At 34.8% G+C, this 20,390-nt stretch overlaps 1 protein-coding gene across 1 annotated transcript in view; it reads left to right on the top strand.

The window, feature by feature from the left end:
* The window catches only part of LOC145691585 (phospholipid-transporting ATPase ABCA3-like), a 159,315-nt gene extending 142,786 nt beyond the window's left edge, over positions 1-16,529 (top strand). Inside the window, exons 15-18 of the mRNA XM_081766991.1 lie at positions 1,226-1,492; positions 5,905-6,179; positions 12,673-12,820; positions 16,315-16,529. Coding sequence (XP_081623117.1) covers positions 1,226-1,492; positions 5,905-6,179; positions 12,673-12,820; positions 16,315-16,529 — 905 coding nt within the window. The remainder of the gene's footprint in view (positions 1-1,225; positions 1,493-5,904; positions 6,180-12,672; positions 12,821-16,314) is intronic.
* Positions 16,530-20,390: the final 3,861 nt, after the last annotated feature.

Genomic DNA, 20,390 nt, shown 5'->3' with positions numbered 1-20,390 from the left:
TTACTACCGACACTTCCTACTACAATAACTCAAACATCAACACAATCAAAGAGGTTTTACTGCTTGTGGAAGCTTCGTATACATCCCGTCACGAGCTTCTAATGCACAGGAGTAGTGAAACTCAATGCTTGACACCTTATCCAGTACACGGAACACTTTAATTCACTGCAGAAATTAATCACTATCAGACTCTACACGCTTTTGTTACCTGTTTTGGATACAGCATTGCTCCTTCTGCCCTCCGTCTGACATAGCAGCAATCGCCTGTTCGAGGCCGCATAGACTGTCTTGAGAAGATTCATGTACGTTTTAGCTACTGGATCTACAGGAGTACCAGCACAGAAACACTGACAACGATAAAAGAGTGTGCTGTTCGAAACAACGACAAACAAGCCCACAACTCATTCTCCCGGATTTGGGAGATATTTCATATTGTAAGTAGGTACACAAGATACATCGCGCGTGGGTCTGATCTACATTTGGTTTAGGCCCCGAGTTAATCCTGCAAAGGCGTCGGCGGTTGTTTGCCAGGACATGGTTTGCACGTACCCTCCCGGCATTCGGCTCGTGTGACTGGGGACACTCTTGCACTATCTGACTTTCATCTAATAATGCGACTGTGTTGCTGCCAATGAGGAAGAAATATGCCAACGTATTTCCTCTCGACGTTTCTCAAATTGTGAGCTTGTTTCAATGGAGGCACAAAGAACCGTTGTTTCCTTGTCAAATTTAGCAGATGACCCCCGTTGGAGATAATCACGATACGCCACTGATGTCGCTACTATTTTTAATCATGTCTACGCATACTATTTGGTAGTTCAATCATGTCTATGCATACTATTTGGCATTACTATCTGAGACAAAGGCCTGGTACGGACAGTCAGATGCAAGTCTGCAACAACGCCTCTAGTGGCTAAATGGGAAAGGATATGACAAAGTTTGTCCTTTAAAAGTCCCATGACATTTAATGTAGTTTCGAACGATTCCAACAGTTATACCACTTTCCATTTCAAATTTTGAAGTTGCCCCCGTTGAAGGTATTCACGAGACACCACTGGCCTCGCTACTAGTTTTATTGCATTCTACACATACGATTTGTTAATGCATTTTTTTGAAGGCTCTACGTGCAGTATTAGCTGCGATATAGGTCTGGTACGCTCTTATTGAATCACCCTGTATATATATATATATATATATATTAGAACTTATTGTAATATTTTTGCAGAGAACTTGTGTAAGCCAAATAATGATTGTTACGAACCACCTGAATCAGCTTTTCTATCAACCTTAAAAATAGAAATAGCGATGTATTTTGTTGATTTTCTTGTGTTCACAATAATTTTGTTCCTTGTTGAGATGGAATTTACCGATATATTCTTGGAATGGATAGATAAATGTTTTTCGAAGGAGAGTTCTGTTTCTTCAGAAGAAATTGGTGCAGACGCTGTGGACATCCGTGAAGAAGTATTAAGGGTAGAAAATCAACTTGCAGGTAAGAGATAATAAATATAAATATAATATTTTATTTAAAACTAAAAAAGTAAACTATACTGCATTAAAAAGAAATGATGTATTAAAGATTATTATTTCATCGGAACTTTCACAAAAAAGAAGTACAATTATATTACAGGTCATTGCTGCAAGTGAAATCTTCCATGCTCCATGGTCTTACTCTAACCTCTTCTTCTTCATTCCGATATTTCTGTTTTAACACTGTCCATCAGTTAAAGTATCCTCCGCCCTCTTCCTGTATACTGTACCTTATACTATGTCAATCATGATATCGTTCCGTCTGAGACAATGTCTCAACTAAGCAAGACTATTGAAGAAATTCAACATCAAGACTGTACACTGCCCCCCACCGAAGATCAGGAGTTTACTACCAAGTGCAAAAGACTCATTGGGATTAAAGACACTAGGCATCTAAGGATCACCTGTGAATGTAACGCCACTTACATAGGTGAAACAGGAAGGAACATTGAAGACAGAATGAAAGAACACCACCGACACACCAGACTTAAACAACCAGAAAAATCTGCAATAGACGAACACTGCATACAATACAATCATACGGTCATGTGGGACCAAATTGAAGTACTAAAGAAAAGCAAACAGTTCTGGGACAGGAAAATACATGAATCATGATATCGTTCCGTCTGAGACAATGTCTCAACTAAGCAAGACTATTGAAGAAATTCAACATCAAGACTGTACACTGCCCCCCACCGAAGATCAGGAGTTTACTACCAAGTGCAAAAGACTCATTGGGATTAAAGACACTAGGCATCTAAGGATCACCTGTGAATGTAACGCCACTTACATAGGTGAAACAGGAAGGAACATTGAAGACAGAATGAAAGAACACCACCGACACACCAGACTTAAACAACCAGAAAAATCTGCAATAGACGAACACTGCATACAATACAATCATACGGTCATGTGGGACCAAATTGAAGTACTAAAGAAAAGCAAACAGTTCTGGGACAGGAAAATACATGAATCTTTATTCATCTGTACATACAAGCCATCCATCAACAGAGACGAAGGTTATCATCTACCTGACATCTGGTTCCAGCTTCTCAGTACGAAAAGAACCATCAGCCAATCAGAGAGCAGTTTCCACCAGCAAAATCAGAGCACGCCATTGGCCAACAAAACAACCAATAGGAACACAGCTATTCTTAAAGACCACTATATAATCTGTACGATCAGCACAATTCAACACATAGCTCTGAAGATGTTGCCGTTGTATGGTAACGAAAGCTCAGCACAGCAACACCTACTCTGGCAGCAATCCCGAGAACATTGGATTAATGTCTCAACTAGTTTATCTTTCTCTTTTCTTTAATATTTAATTTGTTCTTTCTCCTCACCATGCCTTGCAACTATTTCTTTAGTTTACGTTAGACTCAGATAATTCTGTTAATTCTTCTCCAAACATACGTTTCGAAACCTGCTAGTCGCTTTTCGTCACATTTGCATAAGATCCATGCTTCCGCTCCCTGCAGTACAATACACATCAAATGATATTTTGAGTTTATCAACTCTTTCTGCAAGCTTCTACGATATATACATTTCTTCCTTCTAAAGTCTTTTTTTCTTTTGCTTTTACTATCTTCTATTGTGTTGCTTTAGCCAAAACGAAACCGATTATTACTGAATTTTCCCTACACAAATTTACTTCTTCCTCTCCCCTTTTATTTCATTTTCTTAAACATCATTTGTCTACAACGGTATCTATTTCCTTTCCCCCCACAACTTCATTGAAATATCCCAATAAAATGTGAATTACTAATACATATATACATCTCCTCTGCTTATCAAAAATTTCTTCCATGTTCTCTTAATTTTCTCCTGCTTTCTCAGCAGTATATAAAGTTGTGGGTGCATATGTTTATATTGCAAGTAGATTCTTTTTTTATTTGCCTTAAACCTTAATATCGTAACTATATTATCACTAAAATCAGTTTTAATAACTCCTGTTATAAGTACTTATCAAAAATTACGCGCAAAACCTTTTACCTGCCATTTTTCATTACGCAAAATATTAAATATTCGTTAGTCTTAAGCTCCCCAGTACCATTTCTCCCAAATTTACAAACTACTGAAATGTGTCGATGTTTAATGTCTTCTTTAAGATTTCTAGCATACCTACCTGTAATTTGATTCATATGTTTCATGTTTCTATCCTAACGCATTTCTCTCGCTTGTTTCCTCCTTTTTATCTACAATGTCTGCCTATCTATATTGTATCTACCACGTTGTTTATCTTTCGTCCTATACTTTTATCGAAGGCATCCTTCTTTCGGAAATACGAATGTGAGAATATTTTCCTCAGAATTATCGTAAATATTATATTGCTAAGAATAATCATTTCTTAAAATCAAATAGTAAGTTTTGGAAATTCTAAGACATGTCAAATGTACTTATGAATCACGTACAGCCGTCATTGTTTGAATAATACATCAGTTTGGTAAACAAGTGAAGTATATAGAGCGTATGTATCGATTAATCATATTGTGTTACACTCAAAAAGATATGAAAAAAGACACAATGCATAATACAATTTATATTCAAACTTAGATAAAATTTTAAATACATTTAAAAGAAGTGACAAAGCTATTTAATGTACAGTATATGCTTAAACATCCGAAGCTGTTACTTTTATTATGTATGTGTTTAAACCAAGCGTAGCGAAATCTTTTTCTTCGACCAAACATTAATTTGAACCAACATACTGCCAGTTTCCTCTTTCCATGTTAGACTTGTGAAGCATTTTAAGTCATTTATTAAACCAAGCACGTGATTTATTTAATGCCTGAGATAATAAGCTTGAACTTTAAGACTGACATCCGTTAAGAACAAAGAATTAGAAGTAACACAATATTTTAATTTTGCAAATAGGAGTTTATATAACAACATATTGAAATAAATGTTCATTAAAATTAACAATTTCTAATGCAAAATACCTTACATTATTAATCTTTTAGTATTATCTTTAAGACAATGTATTGGAATCAGTCAAGATATTGTGTTAAAGTAATCAAAGTTATCGTAAATATTATATTGCTAAGAATAATGATTTCTTAAAATCAAATAGTAAGTTTTGGAAATACTAAGACATATCATATGTACTGATGAATCACTTACAGCCGCCATTGTTTGAATAATATCTCACTTTGGTAAAAGTATGACCACTTTCTTTAGGAGTATCTAAAGGCAGTTTCTTTTTCCACGTACTTGGTACTGTAATATGATTGCTTCTTTTGAACTTCCGTTTAGACACTCGTAAATAAAACGATATGCAGTATGGCGCTAAATTCGTTTCCGTTTACACACTCGTAAATAAAACGATATACAGTATGGCGCTAAATTCGTTGTACAAAAGCAGGGGAGTGATTTCTGAGAGTAAAACAAACAAAAAGTTCCAATAAACGTAGGACAAAAACCCCATCTTTTACGTGTTATAGGCTGCCGATATCATGCAAAAATGAATTTTAAAGGTCCATAACTCCAAAACTATGGGACCTACCTTCGTCGGGTCAAGACTTCACTTAGAAACTAGTATCGGTTCTATCCAAAAATACATGTTTTAGAGTAATAAGGTAATAGCGCAACAATTTTTCTAGAGGTAGTTGGAGAGTACTTTATGTTATAGACCCGTAGTCAAACCCTCTATAAAAAATTGTTGTAGAAGCACTTCAGGATTCTGAGACACGCATTTTTGGATAGGGTACATACTAGTTCGTAAGTGAAGTATTGAACCGACCAAAGTAGGTCCCACAGTTTTGAAGCTATGAACCTTGAAAATCAATTTTATCATGATTTCGGAAGCCTATAACACGTAAACGATGGGGTTTTCGCCATATGTTTATTGGAACATTTTTGTTTGTTTTACACTCAGGAATCACTCCTCTGCTTTTGTACAACGAATTTAGCGGTATACTGTATAACAATGAATTCGATTTATTAGATCTTCCGCGAACATAGCGTATGTTTGTGACACTCCAAAATACTCTCGTGCAAATTTAAAAGTATATATTGTAATTATGTATTGTAATTATATATTGGAATTCTTCTATTGTCTATAACACAGTTACTATACCTTGAAAATTATAAGTGTTAAGGTGCTTTCTAGATCTTTCTCTCCTTCAAATCTGATTTTTTGAGATCTAAAGCTTTAAATTCTAATGGCCAACTTTAATGAGAAAAGAGATGAAGTTATGTTGGTTTAAAAGATAATATCTGTAATTACAACTAAAATAAAACGTGTTCAATTCTAATTGTGACGGATTTTCATTTAAATTTTAGAGAGCTTTTAGATCTCTGACTTTTGGTAGTATCATGCAGTAGAGATCGTACACTTAAATATATCGCTAATAAAATAATGCATCATTTCAGAAAGAAACACAACTGAGTTAGAAAAAGTTACAACCAAAGATATGGAGACGATTGAAGCTGACAATTTATTGGTTGACAAGTTGTCTAAGAGTTTCTTTAAATTCGTGGCAGTCAAAAGTGTTTCCTTTGGCGTGAAGCCTAGAGAGTGCTTTGGTCTTCTAGGAGCAAACGGAGCTGGTAAAACAACAACATTTAAGATGATTACGGGAGAATTAATACCTACGTCAGGCAATGCTCATATCGACGAATATAGTTTGAAGATAAAGAAGAGAAAGGTAATGAAATTCTTGTTCTTTCCTTATACCCTAACTTGTACGTAATGATTAATACGTAATGCATCTCCCTCAAATGAGTATGAAGATTAGTTAGATGACGAAGAAAGTGATTAAGTCCAAAATGGTGTATTTATAGCAAAAAATTATCCTATAGAATTACGAGTTTCCTCGAGAAAGTAAAGGCGAGTGACCCATTTTAATAATACTATAACAGTTACCATCGTTAGTTGAAATTAGATGTATATGTAAATATATTTCATTATGCAACAAACACACTCAAATGTTCTTGTTCGTACATTTATTTATTATAATATAAATTTAAGAAAAGAATTTTAAATTTCCACTTTTATTATAACTACCCGTGTCAGTATATTTGATACATTTCATGGTACTATAAAAAAGAAAATAAATCTAATTGGAAACAAAATTCAATTTTGATATATGCCTAGTTTAACCCTTGGATACCCATGACATTTTTAATTCCGTTTTCCCAACAGGGGTACAAGTGTACCCAATCATTTTTTTTTTTTGCAATTAGAAAGATCCTTATTTCCGGCATCGAAAATATTTTTATGTTTGGTTGTGTTTTGGAAGGTTATGTTGGTTTTATTAGTGTTGCTTAGGTTACGGTAAATTTACTTAGGTTGGGTTACCGAAATTTGTTTATACGCTATAGAACTAATAATTTCGTAATATTTTTGTGGCAAGAAAGGTTACAAAATTGGAATATGAATGCAATATTGCAACGATCTATTGCAATACGCTCCAATATTACCTATTCTTTATTTTGCTCATAACAATAATAAAACACAACAATAAAATAGTTGAGACAAGTATAGTAACGTAAATACCCAAGAGGGGTACAAATGTACCCCGAGTGTACTTTTATCCACACAAGTAAGCAGATCACATTACAACATAATTGTTATTCAGGAAATAAATTTGCTGATAGTCCAGCCCATGACGTAAATAATGCTCGTAAACCCGTTGTCGAAAACCTCTAATGTTGTGGGGGATACGAAAAATATGTCGTTTAAGAAATGTTACTATCGTTACTCTCCTATACTACATAATCAAATGTAGTAATGAATGTCTCCGTTCAACAGCAAGATTAGATATATGTATTAATTTAGACTAGTCCTATTAGAAAGAAATCAGCAGAATTTAACGAAACGTTTTGAAAATATTATGCCTGAAGTACTATAATATGGTGTTTGGTGTTGGTAAAACAACATACTGCACAAAATGGCATTCCTTATTGAATACGTATACATTTAATTTTTAAAGCCTGAGCTAATGTTTGTATTTTATACACCACTTCATATAGTGCGTAGTTCCTGCCTCAACAATAAGTAATTTAACTAGAATAGAAAATAAAAGAATAGTAATGGATTGACTATAAGAAAGACATCTGAAAACATTTAAAATAAAAAAGAATTAAAAATACAAATGGAAAATAATATAATACAGACAGTGGGTTAGATCTAATACACACCAGACAAAAATTATTATTCAGTTTGTTTGTTGTGCTGGAAACTCAGACTACTTTTGAGTTGATTTTTCAAAGTATGGCTATCGACGTTGACATTTGAATACCGCTCTATACGTCAATTCAAAATTTCAAGCACATTACAGTGAACAAATTTGTCATATTATTAGTTTTGTGGTTCGAGAGAGAAAGTAGTGCCAAATCTGCTCTTCTGGCATTTCATTCTTAAGACGATGTTGATATTAATAAAGTGATATTAGGTACAGTAGTTTATATATTTATTAATACATTAAATAAAGTTCTAAGTTAGTAATACTCATATCCCACCTCCTAATATCATATGCATGATCTTTCCAAAGTAGTTTGTGAAATTATCTAAATGTTTTACGTTTAATATATTAACGGATTTATACAGTTTGAGTTGGTTGTACTCTACTCCACAGTTGTATACTAGCAAGTAGTAAGCTTGTCAGCATATGTAGTCAAAGTTGCATTTACAGTGTGTAAATGATTATGAAAAAGTATTCCTATTGTCTTGACTTTATCAAAAACAAGTTTTATTTCGTTATTCACCGATATCATGAAAAAATGTTTTTGCTCCAGCCATCTTGGAGAAAAGTGGGGTAAGATTTATTCGCGTTTATTCCGAGGCTGTTTTGTTCTAATCATATCTCAATGTTCTGCAGGTAATAATTTAATTTTTAGTTCAACTTTCACGAATAATTGACGGATTTGCTGGATCATAAACTTGAAAATCATGCACATATAGATTATATTTTACTTCATCTATAACTTTCAAAAGATTATGAATATGCAATACGTAAGAGAGAGGACCAAGTACTTTACCTTGGAGCATCAATTGTTGTAAATTGTTCATTGAGTTGAATCTTTAAACATCATTACTCCATGTTCACAATCGAATATATATAAATATGTCTAAATATTAGCGTTTATTCAAAAGTTAAATTCAGAAATTAGTTCAGCTAATAATACATCTGAAAGCCTTCTCAATATTCGAAACATATTATAATCTTTACTTCACTTTCTTCTAATGTATAACTTATGTCATCTGATAATTCGATACTAATAGTTACAGTGCTATGATTTTTCTGAAACCCGACCCAAAGATTTCATCGTATTATTATATTTTTTGGATAAATTTGTTATCTGATCATGAATTTTTTACATACTTTTTATATAATATTTCCAGGTCTAAAATATGAGATCAGTGCAGGGAAAGAAAGCTTCGTTATTGGGTTTAGAGAAGCAGGTTTCCATTGCTCAGGAACTATGGTTGTACGAATGTTTCTGTTACATGTTCTGTAGCACCCTATAATGTGTTCTTGAGGATCGCCAGTTCCAATAGCTCAGACCAATACCTAGTTTATAAATCAATCATGAATTATTATAAATTACTTAAACAGTTGGATGTAGATGATAATGAAAACTGACCCCTCACACCCAAGAGTCATACCCAGAGGTTATGCTTTAATTCTTAAATTAATCTCAACTAATTCAAATTAATAAAGTAACATATATATTAGATGGGAGGCAAAAGGGGAAGAGAAGGAGTGATTCAAGTACTAGGATTGGCAATAAGTACTTGCCTTAATTATTTTTTATGATGCCATGATTTATTTGTTGCAAATAATAAGTTGGTTCTCCGAAATACTGTTCCTATTCTTGGCTGGCAACTAATGTTGACAGCAGGATTTCGTATCCCATCAAATCTGCCAAGGGCAAAGAACTGGTAGTTGGAATTACTCTATGATAATATCTTAATGATGGACTTAATAGACTGCTTCTACTGCAATGAATTCTGGAGTCCTGTAACTTGGGGACGGCCTGGAGACATATTGTAATTGTTTATTGTTCTGTTTCTGTCACACAAGCCACATACATCTCACAACTACCACCTTGAGAGGTTTTGTCAATATATATTTTTTTTTAAATGGCATTGACGTTGTAGATCATTCAAGTAGAAGGGTCATCAATCTAGAAAAATGTGCAACGGAATACTAGCCTAAAGTTTATTTGTAATATTACAATGCTGGAATGAATGTGAAGATTTGACAAATACTTATCTTGCAATGCACAATCGGAAAGAAATGTCCTTGTTGGCAAAATTAATGAATAAAATCAGATTAAAAAGAGAAATGGTTTTAATTTAACACAGTAATTTAAATAGTCAAACGTATTTGTAATTGAAATATTAATTTAGTTATTTTACAGTATAGCAGAGGTACTGCTCACCACTGTAAGGTATAGAACGACATGTATCATATGTTGTGTCGATATACTATAATATTTTTATTGTAATAATTCAGACTTAATTGTAACTGATACTATTCGATTTTATTTTTCAGTTCCTCGACTCAACCGGATTTAAAGAAATATCAGCTAAATGGTGGTTTTATGTCACTTCTCTTCTCACTTATTCGATTTATTATTTCTTTTTCATTCATTTTGAATTAGAAATACTCCACAAATATTTATTACGAAAAAATCTGCAATATACACTAATGTGTCACCGGAGTTTTTCTTTAAAATTTACTCACAATGAAACCTTATCTAAAAGACTGACAAGAGAAGAGTCGGAGATTTTATATCGAAGTGGAAGATGGTTTATACACCAATCGAAAGCACTAATGACAGCTAATACGAAACTGCAACAAAAAAAGATTCCGAATGTATATACTGTGTCTAGAAAATCCATTGCAAGCCCCTAGGAATCTCAAATGGTGCGACTGATGTCAAAATAGGAAAACACGTGCTTGATCATTTTAAAATTACAACGAATCAAAGCAAAAATGGTTGTCCCCGGAGCACCCTCAGGGTCCCAGGCGAGGTCCAACTCAAAATTTTGAAATGGTGAAGATATCAATTAGCGTATCATTGAAAAGCTGTCGGGAAATGAACGAGGACGAAACAAGTCTCTACTCTCTAAATTTACTATATGGAAAATGGTAACCGGCCAAAATGTCAGCAAAAACGTCATTGTAAAGTCAGCAAAAACGTCATGGCCACTCTCATAAACCTGAAATGGTGCGACAGATGTCAAAACAGGAAAACACGTTAGTCATCATTTCGAACTTAGAATGATTGCCTGGGTCCTCCACAGGGTCTCAGACGGGAACTCCCAACTGAAAACTTTCAAATTTCAAGGAGGGCAAGTAGTATATTATTTGAAAACTGTTTTTAAATGAAATTAGATAGAAGAAGACTGGACGTTCTACGAATACATCTTGCGTTTTATTTCTTCTTTTCTGTAGTCAAGTGTTCGTTTGTTTTCACTTTAATTCGTGTGCGCAACGTAAAGAAAGGAAATGCGCCTACTATGAGATTCTGCTCTTCGGGGCCCATTAATGTGTAAGGAAAGAAAGAACGAAAGAAAGAAAGAAAAAGAAAAGAAACGGCAAGAACAAAAAACAAAAAGGGATGGAGATTATTATATTTAAGTGGAAGATGGTTTATACACTAATCAAAAGCACAAACTATGCTCATTAAGAATCTGTAATATTATTATTGGTCTGAATCCATGTAAGGTGCGAGTTATATGCATACTTAATTGTACGTTTTCCAATTTTCACCGAATATTGTATCAGATATCATCGGAAATGGTTTGAATAAAGTCAAAAACTGAATTTCTAGACATTTGTGTTTGATAAAATTGCTAAATCGTAGTTCAGTTTACATGCACAATGAATAACTACTTCCATGCGCATGTATTTGTTTCATTTAACAATAGCTTTCAAACAATATTCTATATGACCCCCCTTGAAATATGAAAATTTTGAGTAGGACCCCGTCTGGACCCTGTGGAGGACCCTAGGACGAATATTGTTACTTTCAATCTTACTATTTTCAAAATCATGACTCACGTCTTTTCCTGTTGTGGCATCTGTAGTACCCTTTTAGATTTATGAGGGTGGCCATAGACTTTAGAATGGTGCGTTTGCTGATAGTTTACCGGCCACCTTTTTGCACATGGCAATTTTAGAGAGTAGAAACTCATTTCGCCTTCGTTCATTTCCCAACAGCTTTACAATGATACGCTAATTGATCTCGTCACCATTTGTAAATTTTGAGTAGAACCCCGCCTGGGATCCTGCGGGCGGCCCTGGGACAACAAATTTTGCTTTGATACATTGTACTTTTAAATTGATCAAACACGTGTTTTCCTGTTTTGGCATGTGTCGTACCGTTTGCGATTTCTAGGGGCTTGTAACGGATTTTCTAGACACCATGTATATTAATATAACTCGCACAGTATATGTATTCGGAAAATTTTTAATACAGTTATGTAATAGGTGTCATTAGTGCTTTCGATTGGTGTATACACCATCTACCACTTCGATATATAATCTCCTTCTCTTCCCTTGTGAGACCACTGCTATAATAATATCATTTGTTTAACCCATGAATGTGTGCCTCGTTAATATTTGATCTAGACAATAATAAAAAAAATAGCTTTAGTAATTCCAATATAGCTTAGTTGCTTAGCTAAACAAAATTAATTTTGATCATTACCTAAAAAAAAATATGAATCTCAAATAACTTACAGCCTATGACGAATATTATAATTAACAAAAATAATACCATAATAGTCTTAGTGGAAATACAAGACGATATAAAACTTAAGTATAAACCGATATATTCAAAAGGATTATGCATATTTAAATTATGTAATATATTATTTTCACAAGTAATCTGATAGTTTGCTTATTCCAGTTCCGATTTTTTCTGCTGTTGTATATTTATCCAGTATACAGTATCATATTGCTTATAATTCACTTAATTTGCTAATGATTTAGTTCCTTACTAATTTCATATCTTCTGTTAAAGCAATACTTGTTTTCAATCAACATCAAACGATTTACCGTTGTTACTACCAAAACAAGAAAAGCGAGAGTATCTAAAATCATAATCAAAAACAGAGTGCAATTTCAATAAATTTGCTTAGAATTTGAAACTAATTGATTTAAATTACTTTTTAAACTGTAGTACATGAGGCAAATTGGTTATGTTCCACAAGAAGACTGGCTTTTTGAGTCCTTGAGTGGAAGAAACATGGTGCTATTATATGCTCGTCTGATGGGATATCCATGCAAAACTCAAAAGTATGTAGCAGATACTTGGCTTAATATAATGGGTAAGTTCAATAGGAATATTTGATTACAAATTATCCAATTACAAGTAACTAGACTTCTAATGTAAAGGTTTGTCGAACATATGTTCGTAATTATATACAGGGTGTAACAAAAAGGTACGGTAAAATTTTAGAGGGGAATTTTTCAAGAGTAGACAAGTAAAAATGTTCATATGACCATATGTCGGGAAATTTAACTAAAAAGAGTTACGGCACTTGAACCATCTGATGCTGTGAAATAGTTACATTCTGGTCGCTCCTTAATGCAACTTAATTTAAATTCTAAAGCTCACCCGTTAATTAAGATAGGAAGATAATTTTTGTATAGATGTGTTTCTGTGTTTCTGTGGAATGGAGCTTTCCGCCGATATATATTTCATGTATGTGGGGGTAAAACGGCGGGTGGCGGAGGAAAAGTACCTGTTTCTTTGTCTTTTACTTTTTGTATCAGGATTTTGGGGATGGCATTCCTCCCCCCTTTTGGGGAATACTCATATGAATTGGAGTATTAAAGAATGAAGTAGTGCACTATATGCAAATACCCCTATGCTTGTTGCTTATGTGGGGAGGAGGGTGCAGGGCAAAGTTGGACAAGTTTTTAGCCTCAGTTTCTGACGTAAATTACACTTATTTTCAGGGCGGCCCCATATACGACTTCTTCTACGAACATGGAGGAAATGGCATAAGTGTTACCTCATGGGAATCTGTGTTTGATAAACTCTCCAACGATGTACGAAAGATGCCTATGTAACAATTAGGGGTGTCTACAGTTCCCCCAGTATGAAAGTCTACAATTTTGTTCAAAGTGCTACAAGCACGAATAGAAAACGTTGGGCATTAGCAGAGCCAAAAATGCAAGTTGACGTAATCAATCCACACCCTTAATGGTACCATATAGTGGACTACTTTATTGCTTCACTAACAAATTATATGAGTGTACACCAAGTGGGAATGAATGGTATACCCAAAATCCTGATGCAAAAAGTGAAAATAAAACACGTTTTTACGCTCCCCCAGGCACCATCGTACAACCTTCATACCCGAACTACCCGGAAGCATCGTACAACCTTCATATCACCCGGAAGCATCGTCCTTCAGGAAGACATTAATGCCAAAATTACCTTCCTAGTTTAATCACGGGCTGAGTTATTGAGGTCCAATTGCGTCACATTAATGAGCGACAAGAATATGAGTATTTCACAGCATCAGACGGCACAAATGCCCTAAGTTCGTAACGATGCATTTCGTGACATATGCTCATATGAACTTTTTTGTTTGTTTACCCATAAGGTATCCGCACCTAAAGTTTTGCCGTTCTTTTTTGTTACATTCTCTATATTCAATAGTCACATTACATATCTGGGTGGAAACACAGATTTATTGGTTGCTATAGAAGAATTTGTGGTAATCGCCATGAATTTTGGTTACTCAGTGACAGAACCTCAGAACGAATGCTAACTAACCTATGGTCATTTAGCTTTCTTTCTGCTAGAGAATAATACTAGTACACCACTTGATTCAAGAGTATAATCTTTATTGTAGAAGATATATTAATTGAATTAATGAACTAGAAATTGAAAAAAAACAGAAAAAAGTTCATTTCATTATTTCTTTAACTCAAACAAACAAGCAGAAAATACATTCTATGCGACTATATTACTATTATGTGTTTCACATGTAAAGCATCACGAGCAGTAGCCAATTCTGTGCGATATTTCGCGCGGTGTTGCCGGATCTCGGACTCCCTTATTCCTTCTCGTTCTTTCTGCAGCTGAGATTTTTTTACTGTGCATCCTGAAATTTTTACTGTCCATGCTAGAAGTATATATATATATGAAAATAAATTACTTACATATTATCTTGTTCCAGTAAAACTGCTAAAGGCTCGTATTCCCTACCACTTTCTCTATCGTCTGTCAGTTAATAGTTCGTCACTGTCTGAATATGAGTCTTGTAAATTTATAACTATAGGTTCCAAAAATTGAAAACACAAAAAACAATTCTTCGAGAATGACTTCGTAGCACTCTTTTCTTTTTAGAAAACTCCGCACTTGTACTCGGTTTGCTTAAAGGCATTGCCAACTATAATTTTGGAGCATACACATCTATCACGAAGGAAAGCAATCAAGACACTGACGAATCTATTTATGATAAGAGACAAGTTAAGTTCTTAAACACCAAGCTCTTTGTTTAATTAGCAGTTTCTATAACAAATAAAATACTCTTGTACTTGGTCTAGGTATCACAAAAACAATCTATCTGATTGCTAAGCAACTCCATATGGTCGAGTTTCTTTTGAGTTATGATAAGTTGACACCATTCAGACGCCTGATGCTTTGGAATCCGTGATAGAGGGGAAAAGAGGGAATAACTGGTAGCACATACGTAAGGTAGTGAAACGAAGAAAAAAAATAAAAACATGCTGCTTTTCTCATGGTAAAATTCCAAAATTCAGGCGAGTTTAAAATTAAAGAACAATTATTTCTCTATTTACGTATTTACGAAGTCATGCAGACTTTTTCAACTAAATATGCCCAAAATTTATAGCTTTGCTGACATTTAATTTGACATTCTCACATTTGCTTCAGTACCGCGGTGGTTCAGTGGTAGAGCGTTCATCTCTGCTGCTTAGGGTCCCTGGTTTACTCCGAGCTCGCTCCAAGTGAGCTTTGTGTTGGGCACACAGTTTGCGTGGATTTTCTTGGTGTTTTCCCGTTTCTCCACACTTTGTTTATGTCATTGATTTCTCATCATCACAGTCTGCTTTAGCCAAGCCGACATAAACATGGGACGTAAAATTTAATATTCTTTTGTAAAACTGTAAGTTATAAAGTCGTTGTAAGTGATATGCCAAAGTTTTCGATTTGTAGAAAAATACATTTTACTGAAATATTCTATTGAACTTATATGTATGGTTACTTCATCAACATTTTCGTACGTAAGTGAGACACACGAAGAACAGCTTCATCTTAAGATTGTATTTTGTTAGAAGAACTACAATGGAAATGAACTGAAAATATGTTTGCTGAATTTCCTGTTCTATCGTTAGAAATTCATGGATGTTTTTTACAAGCACAAACAAACAAAGAAAATAGTGAATATTAGTATAACATGTCTTGCTACCCCAAATCAAGTAGGAAATGTTTCCTTGTAAATCTTTTGTAATATATTGTGATTTATCCAATGAAAAACACATGACGAAATATCTCATGTTTCAACAAACAATAGAGCACCGCTTCAGTTGTTAAATTATGTAATTTTTTGAAGGATAGAGAAAGATTTAAATTAGTTGTACGATGTAGTTAAAGGAACAAATATATACTCTGTATTATGTGTATCAATTACAAGACAAAAATTTACCGATGATAACCGCTTCTGTTAAACTATTGTAGGAAATATAGTACAACACGAATGCTTAAGGAACATTCACATATATAAGGAAAATCAATGTTTCTCTATTTTAATACAAATTAAAATCAGTTATGTATTTACCTTAGATATGAATACTATTGCTAAGAAGGAATGTAGTAACTACAGTGGTGGAAATAAGAGGAAACTAGTAACAATTATAGGTATGATGGGAAACAAGAAAGTATTTCTACTAGATGAACCAACCAGTGGTGTAGACCCAATGTCGAGTATGAGAATATTGGAAGTTATTCGAAAGAAGAAGGAAGCAGGGAAGTCGGTAGTTCTTTGCTCTCACAGGTAATTAAAAATATTCACTTGGTTTCGTGAATTTATGTTGTGTGCATCAACAATACATGCCAATTCGTATCCATTTCAAAGAAAAACCAATACAAGGAACTTATCCTTTGTCTTACGTAATAACTTTACTATTTATTGATGTGCAACTGTCCTCACATCATTCGTTGAGAGTAGTGTAAGTCTCAATCTTCTTCGAAGTGTTTCATATGCTTGAAAACAGTACTACCCAGGGATAATCTACTGGCAAAATGGCGTCCTCGAAGATCATATGTGATTTTTGGGAACAACCAGAACTCACTCAGAGCTAAATATATTAAGTGGGGTGGATACGAGATAAGTTTAATAATGTTTAGTTCTAGGAATGAAGTGATAACATTAGCACGGTGTCCAGTGAGTTATTTATGTGAAGGACGTAATTGTCATTTACAGATTCTGGTCCTTTCTCAGTCAATTCACCCCCTCCCAAAATGCATCAAAAAATGTAAAAGAATTTTGTAACATAATTTTCGGAAAAGCGTGGAATAATATCACTGCTGCTTGGAAAATTGCAGAAGACAGCGTACAAGAACTTTCTCATTTGATGCCACCGGAGAAAATTTTCTAAAGAGTTGACTCACTGTTTTTCCACTGCATCGAGTACCTTATTTTCTGAGTTGAATAATTACTAGTTAACAAATTTAAACTTTTTGTTTGTTACATGAGAAAAATCACCTGATCTTAAAGGAACTTTTTGCGCTGAATTCGAATATGCACTCGGTTTCTCTCCATCACGAACAGTTTTCCCTAACAGAGGGATTTTCGGGAAATTCCCTGAAAAATTTCCCTTTTTCAGATATTTTATTCCCCTAGCTCCTGTCCCCTTACATATAGTAACATAGAAATTATACCTAAGTATACCTTGATTTATATTTAATAAACCCTAAAAGTTTCGTAAAAATTGCTTTGTTCTTTCTAGAGAAATAAATATATTTGTATGTATACTGTGTGCACTGTTTATTGCACCTGATAGTAATGCTTTCAGATCTCCTGAGTTGGGGTAAAAACGATTTGCTTTATTACTACAAACACAGACATAAAAATGAATATTTACAATAGTCAACAACACACTTGTATTGCTCTCTGTAAATTAGAAACGTGTATAAAAATAGAATGTACTTCCAACGTATATTTTTTTAAACTAACAGTATATGTATATCTTAATACATATATATACAATTCTCCAAGTTTTTTCGTTTTGTTCATGAAATGGTTATTAATATTTGTTATCAAATGTAACAGAATGCAAAAGAAAGAAAGAATGGAATACAGACTCATTGTTGACAACAATGAACTAATGCAGTCTGAATTTTCTACTACGGTATCGTTTCCCCCCTCCCCCGCGCATTTTTTTCTTTCTTGTGTTCTTGACACCTGGTGAGGGAGTTTTGTACAATTTTATATTGACATGTGGTTTAACACTACTTCACTTTCAAAGTTGTCTTTGCTGCTAAGAGTGCTTTCATGTTTGATCTTAACGGCATTATACCCAACTAAGACCAGAAGTTTAGTTTGTGATCAGTACAATGGCGTCAAGAGGACGGCGTTCGTGTGTTAACTCACCAAATAGTTGTTGTTATATGTGTGGCCAGTTTGTAGTTAAAGGACAGTGTAGATCCATTACGCCATCGGTGAAACTAGCATATTATATATATTTCGGATGTCGTGTGGGAGATCAGGACAAAACTTGGGCACCCAACATAATTTGTGCGTCGTGCTACGTCACTTTACTTGCATGGGCCAAAGGGAAACGGAGGTTCATGAAATTTGCTGTACCAATGGTGTGGAGAGAACCCACCAACCATCTGGATGATTGTTATTTTTGTCTCACAGTAGTTAAGGGACATTCTAAAAAAAGCAAATACACAATAAGTTATCCCAACGTTAAATCCGCAATTAGACCTATTCCGCACGGGGATGAACTTCCACTTCCCGAGCACCCTACCAACTGGGAAGAGATATGGCCAAAAGACTCTGATGATGATCATGACCTTGATGAACCATCGACATCAACATGTACATCCAAGGATCCAACGTTCATCCCTGACTGTGTTCGCGAGCCACATTTCATCCGGCAATGTGAACTTAATGACCTAGTCCGTGATTTGCACCTGACAAAACAAGAGGCGGAACTTCTGGGATCAAGGCTCCAGCAGTGGAACTTATTGGATGCAGAGACGAACATATCAGTGTACAGGAAAAGGCATGTTCAATTTTCAAGCTATTTCTCAATGCAAGATAATGTGTGCGTATGTACGGATATAAATGGGTTGATAGCGGAGCTAAGAATTCCTTACGTTCCAGAAGAATGGAGGTTATTTATCGACGCGTCAAAGGTCAGCCTTAAAGCTGTCCTTTTACATAATGGAAATAAAAAACCTTCTATACCACTTGCGCACTCAGTGAAGATTAAAGAATCCTATGACACCATGTCAACTTTGCTAAATCTTATAAATTACAAGGACCATTGTTGGCAAATATGTTGTGATCTCAAGGTAGTTGGTATTTTATTAGGACTGCAGTGCAGTTACACGAAGTACCAATGTTTTTTATGTTTATGGGATAGCCGAGCTGATGACAAACATTATGAAGTGAAGGAATGGGAACCTAGAGTGAATTACGTACCTGGAGAATGCAACGTCAAATACGCTCCTTTGGTAGATCCTAATAAGATATTACAACCGCCACTTCATATCAAGTTAGGACTTATGAAAAACTTTGTCAAAGCCATGGACACATCTGGTGAAGGTTTCAAGTATTTGCGAGATAAGTTCCCTAACCTGAGTGATGCTAAGATTTCAGCGGGAGTGTTTATTGGTCCCCAAATTAGGAAATTAATGCTTGATGATAGCTTTGACAGCAAGTTAAACAGTGCTGAGCTAGCTGCCTGGACAGCATTTAAGTGTGTTGTGCGCAACTTTCTGGGCAATAACAAAGCTCAGAGTTACACAGAAATCGTACAGGACATGATACAGAAATACAAAGAGTTGGGTTGTAGGATGTCTTTAAAAATCCACTTTTCGCACTTCCACCTCAGCTTCTTTCCTGCTAACCTAGGTGCTCTCAGCGACGAATAGGGGGAAAGATTCCACCAAGATATAATGGCAATGGAGAAAAGGTACCAGGGACTATGGGATCCTTCAATGATGGGGGACTATTGTTGGGGTCTTGTTAGAGAATGCAACATTTCTTACAAAAGAAGGAAGTAGTGTACGTTTTTGTAACCCAATGGAAGTTTCATATATTGTGATAGTTTTGATTGTCTTTTCATGACCTTTTGGTACATTTGTAATATTGTTTATTGTAAATTGTCACACTTGTAAATTATATTGTATTATATTTTATATATGTGTTTGTGGTAATAAAGCAAAACGTTTTACCTCAACTTAAGAGATCTGAAAGCATTACTAACTAACTAACTAACTCTATGGCCTATGGAACCCGGAGGTTCAGTGCCGCGTTCACAAAAGCTCTCCACTGACTTCTATCCTTAGCTAATTGGATCCAGTTTCTACTTTGTATTCCTATCTCTGCGAGATCCATCTTAATATTATCCTCCCATCTGCGCCTAGGTCTTCCTAATGGTCGTTTTCCTATGGGTCTACCAGTCAAGACTTTGAAAGCGTTTCTACTTTCTTCCATTCTAGCTACCTGACCTGCCCACCTAAGCCTCCTAGACTTGACGACCCTAACAATGTTGGGTAAACCGTATAAACTATGTAGTTCCTCGTTATGAAGCTTCCGCCATTCCCCATTCTCGTTCCTCTTGGGTCCGAATATTCTTCTCAGGATCCTGTTCTCAAATACTTTCAGTCTATGTTCTTCCCTC

Source organism: Thermobia domestica, chromosome 8 (assembly GCF_964235325.1).
Source record: "Thermobia domestica chromosome 8, izTheDome1.hap1.1, whole genome shotgun sequence".
Lineage (NCBI taxonomy): Eukaryota > Metazoa > Arthropoda > Insecta > Zygentoma > Lepismatidae > Thermobia > Thermobia domestica.
This window is presented reverse-complemented; position numbering and strand designations above follow the sequence as displayed.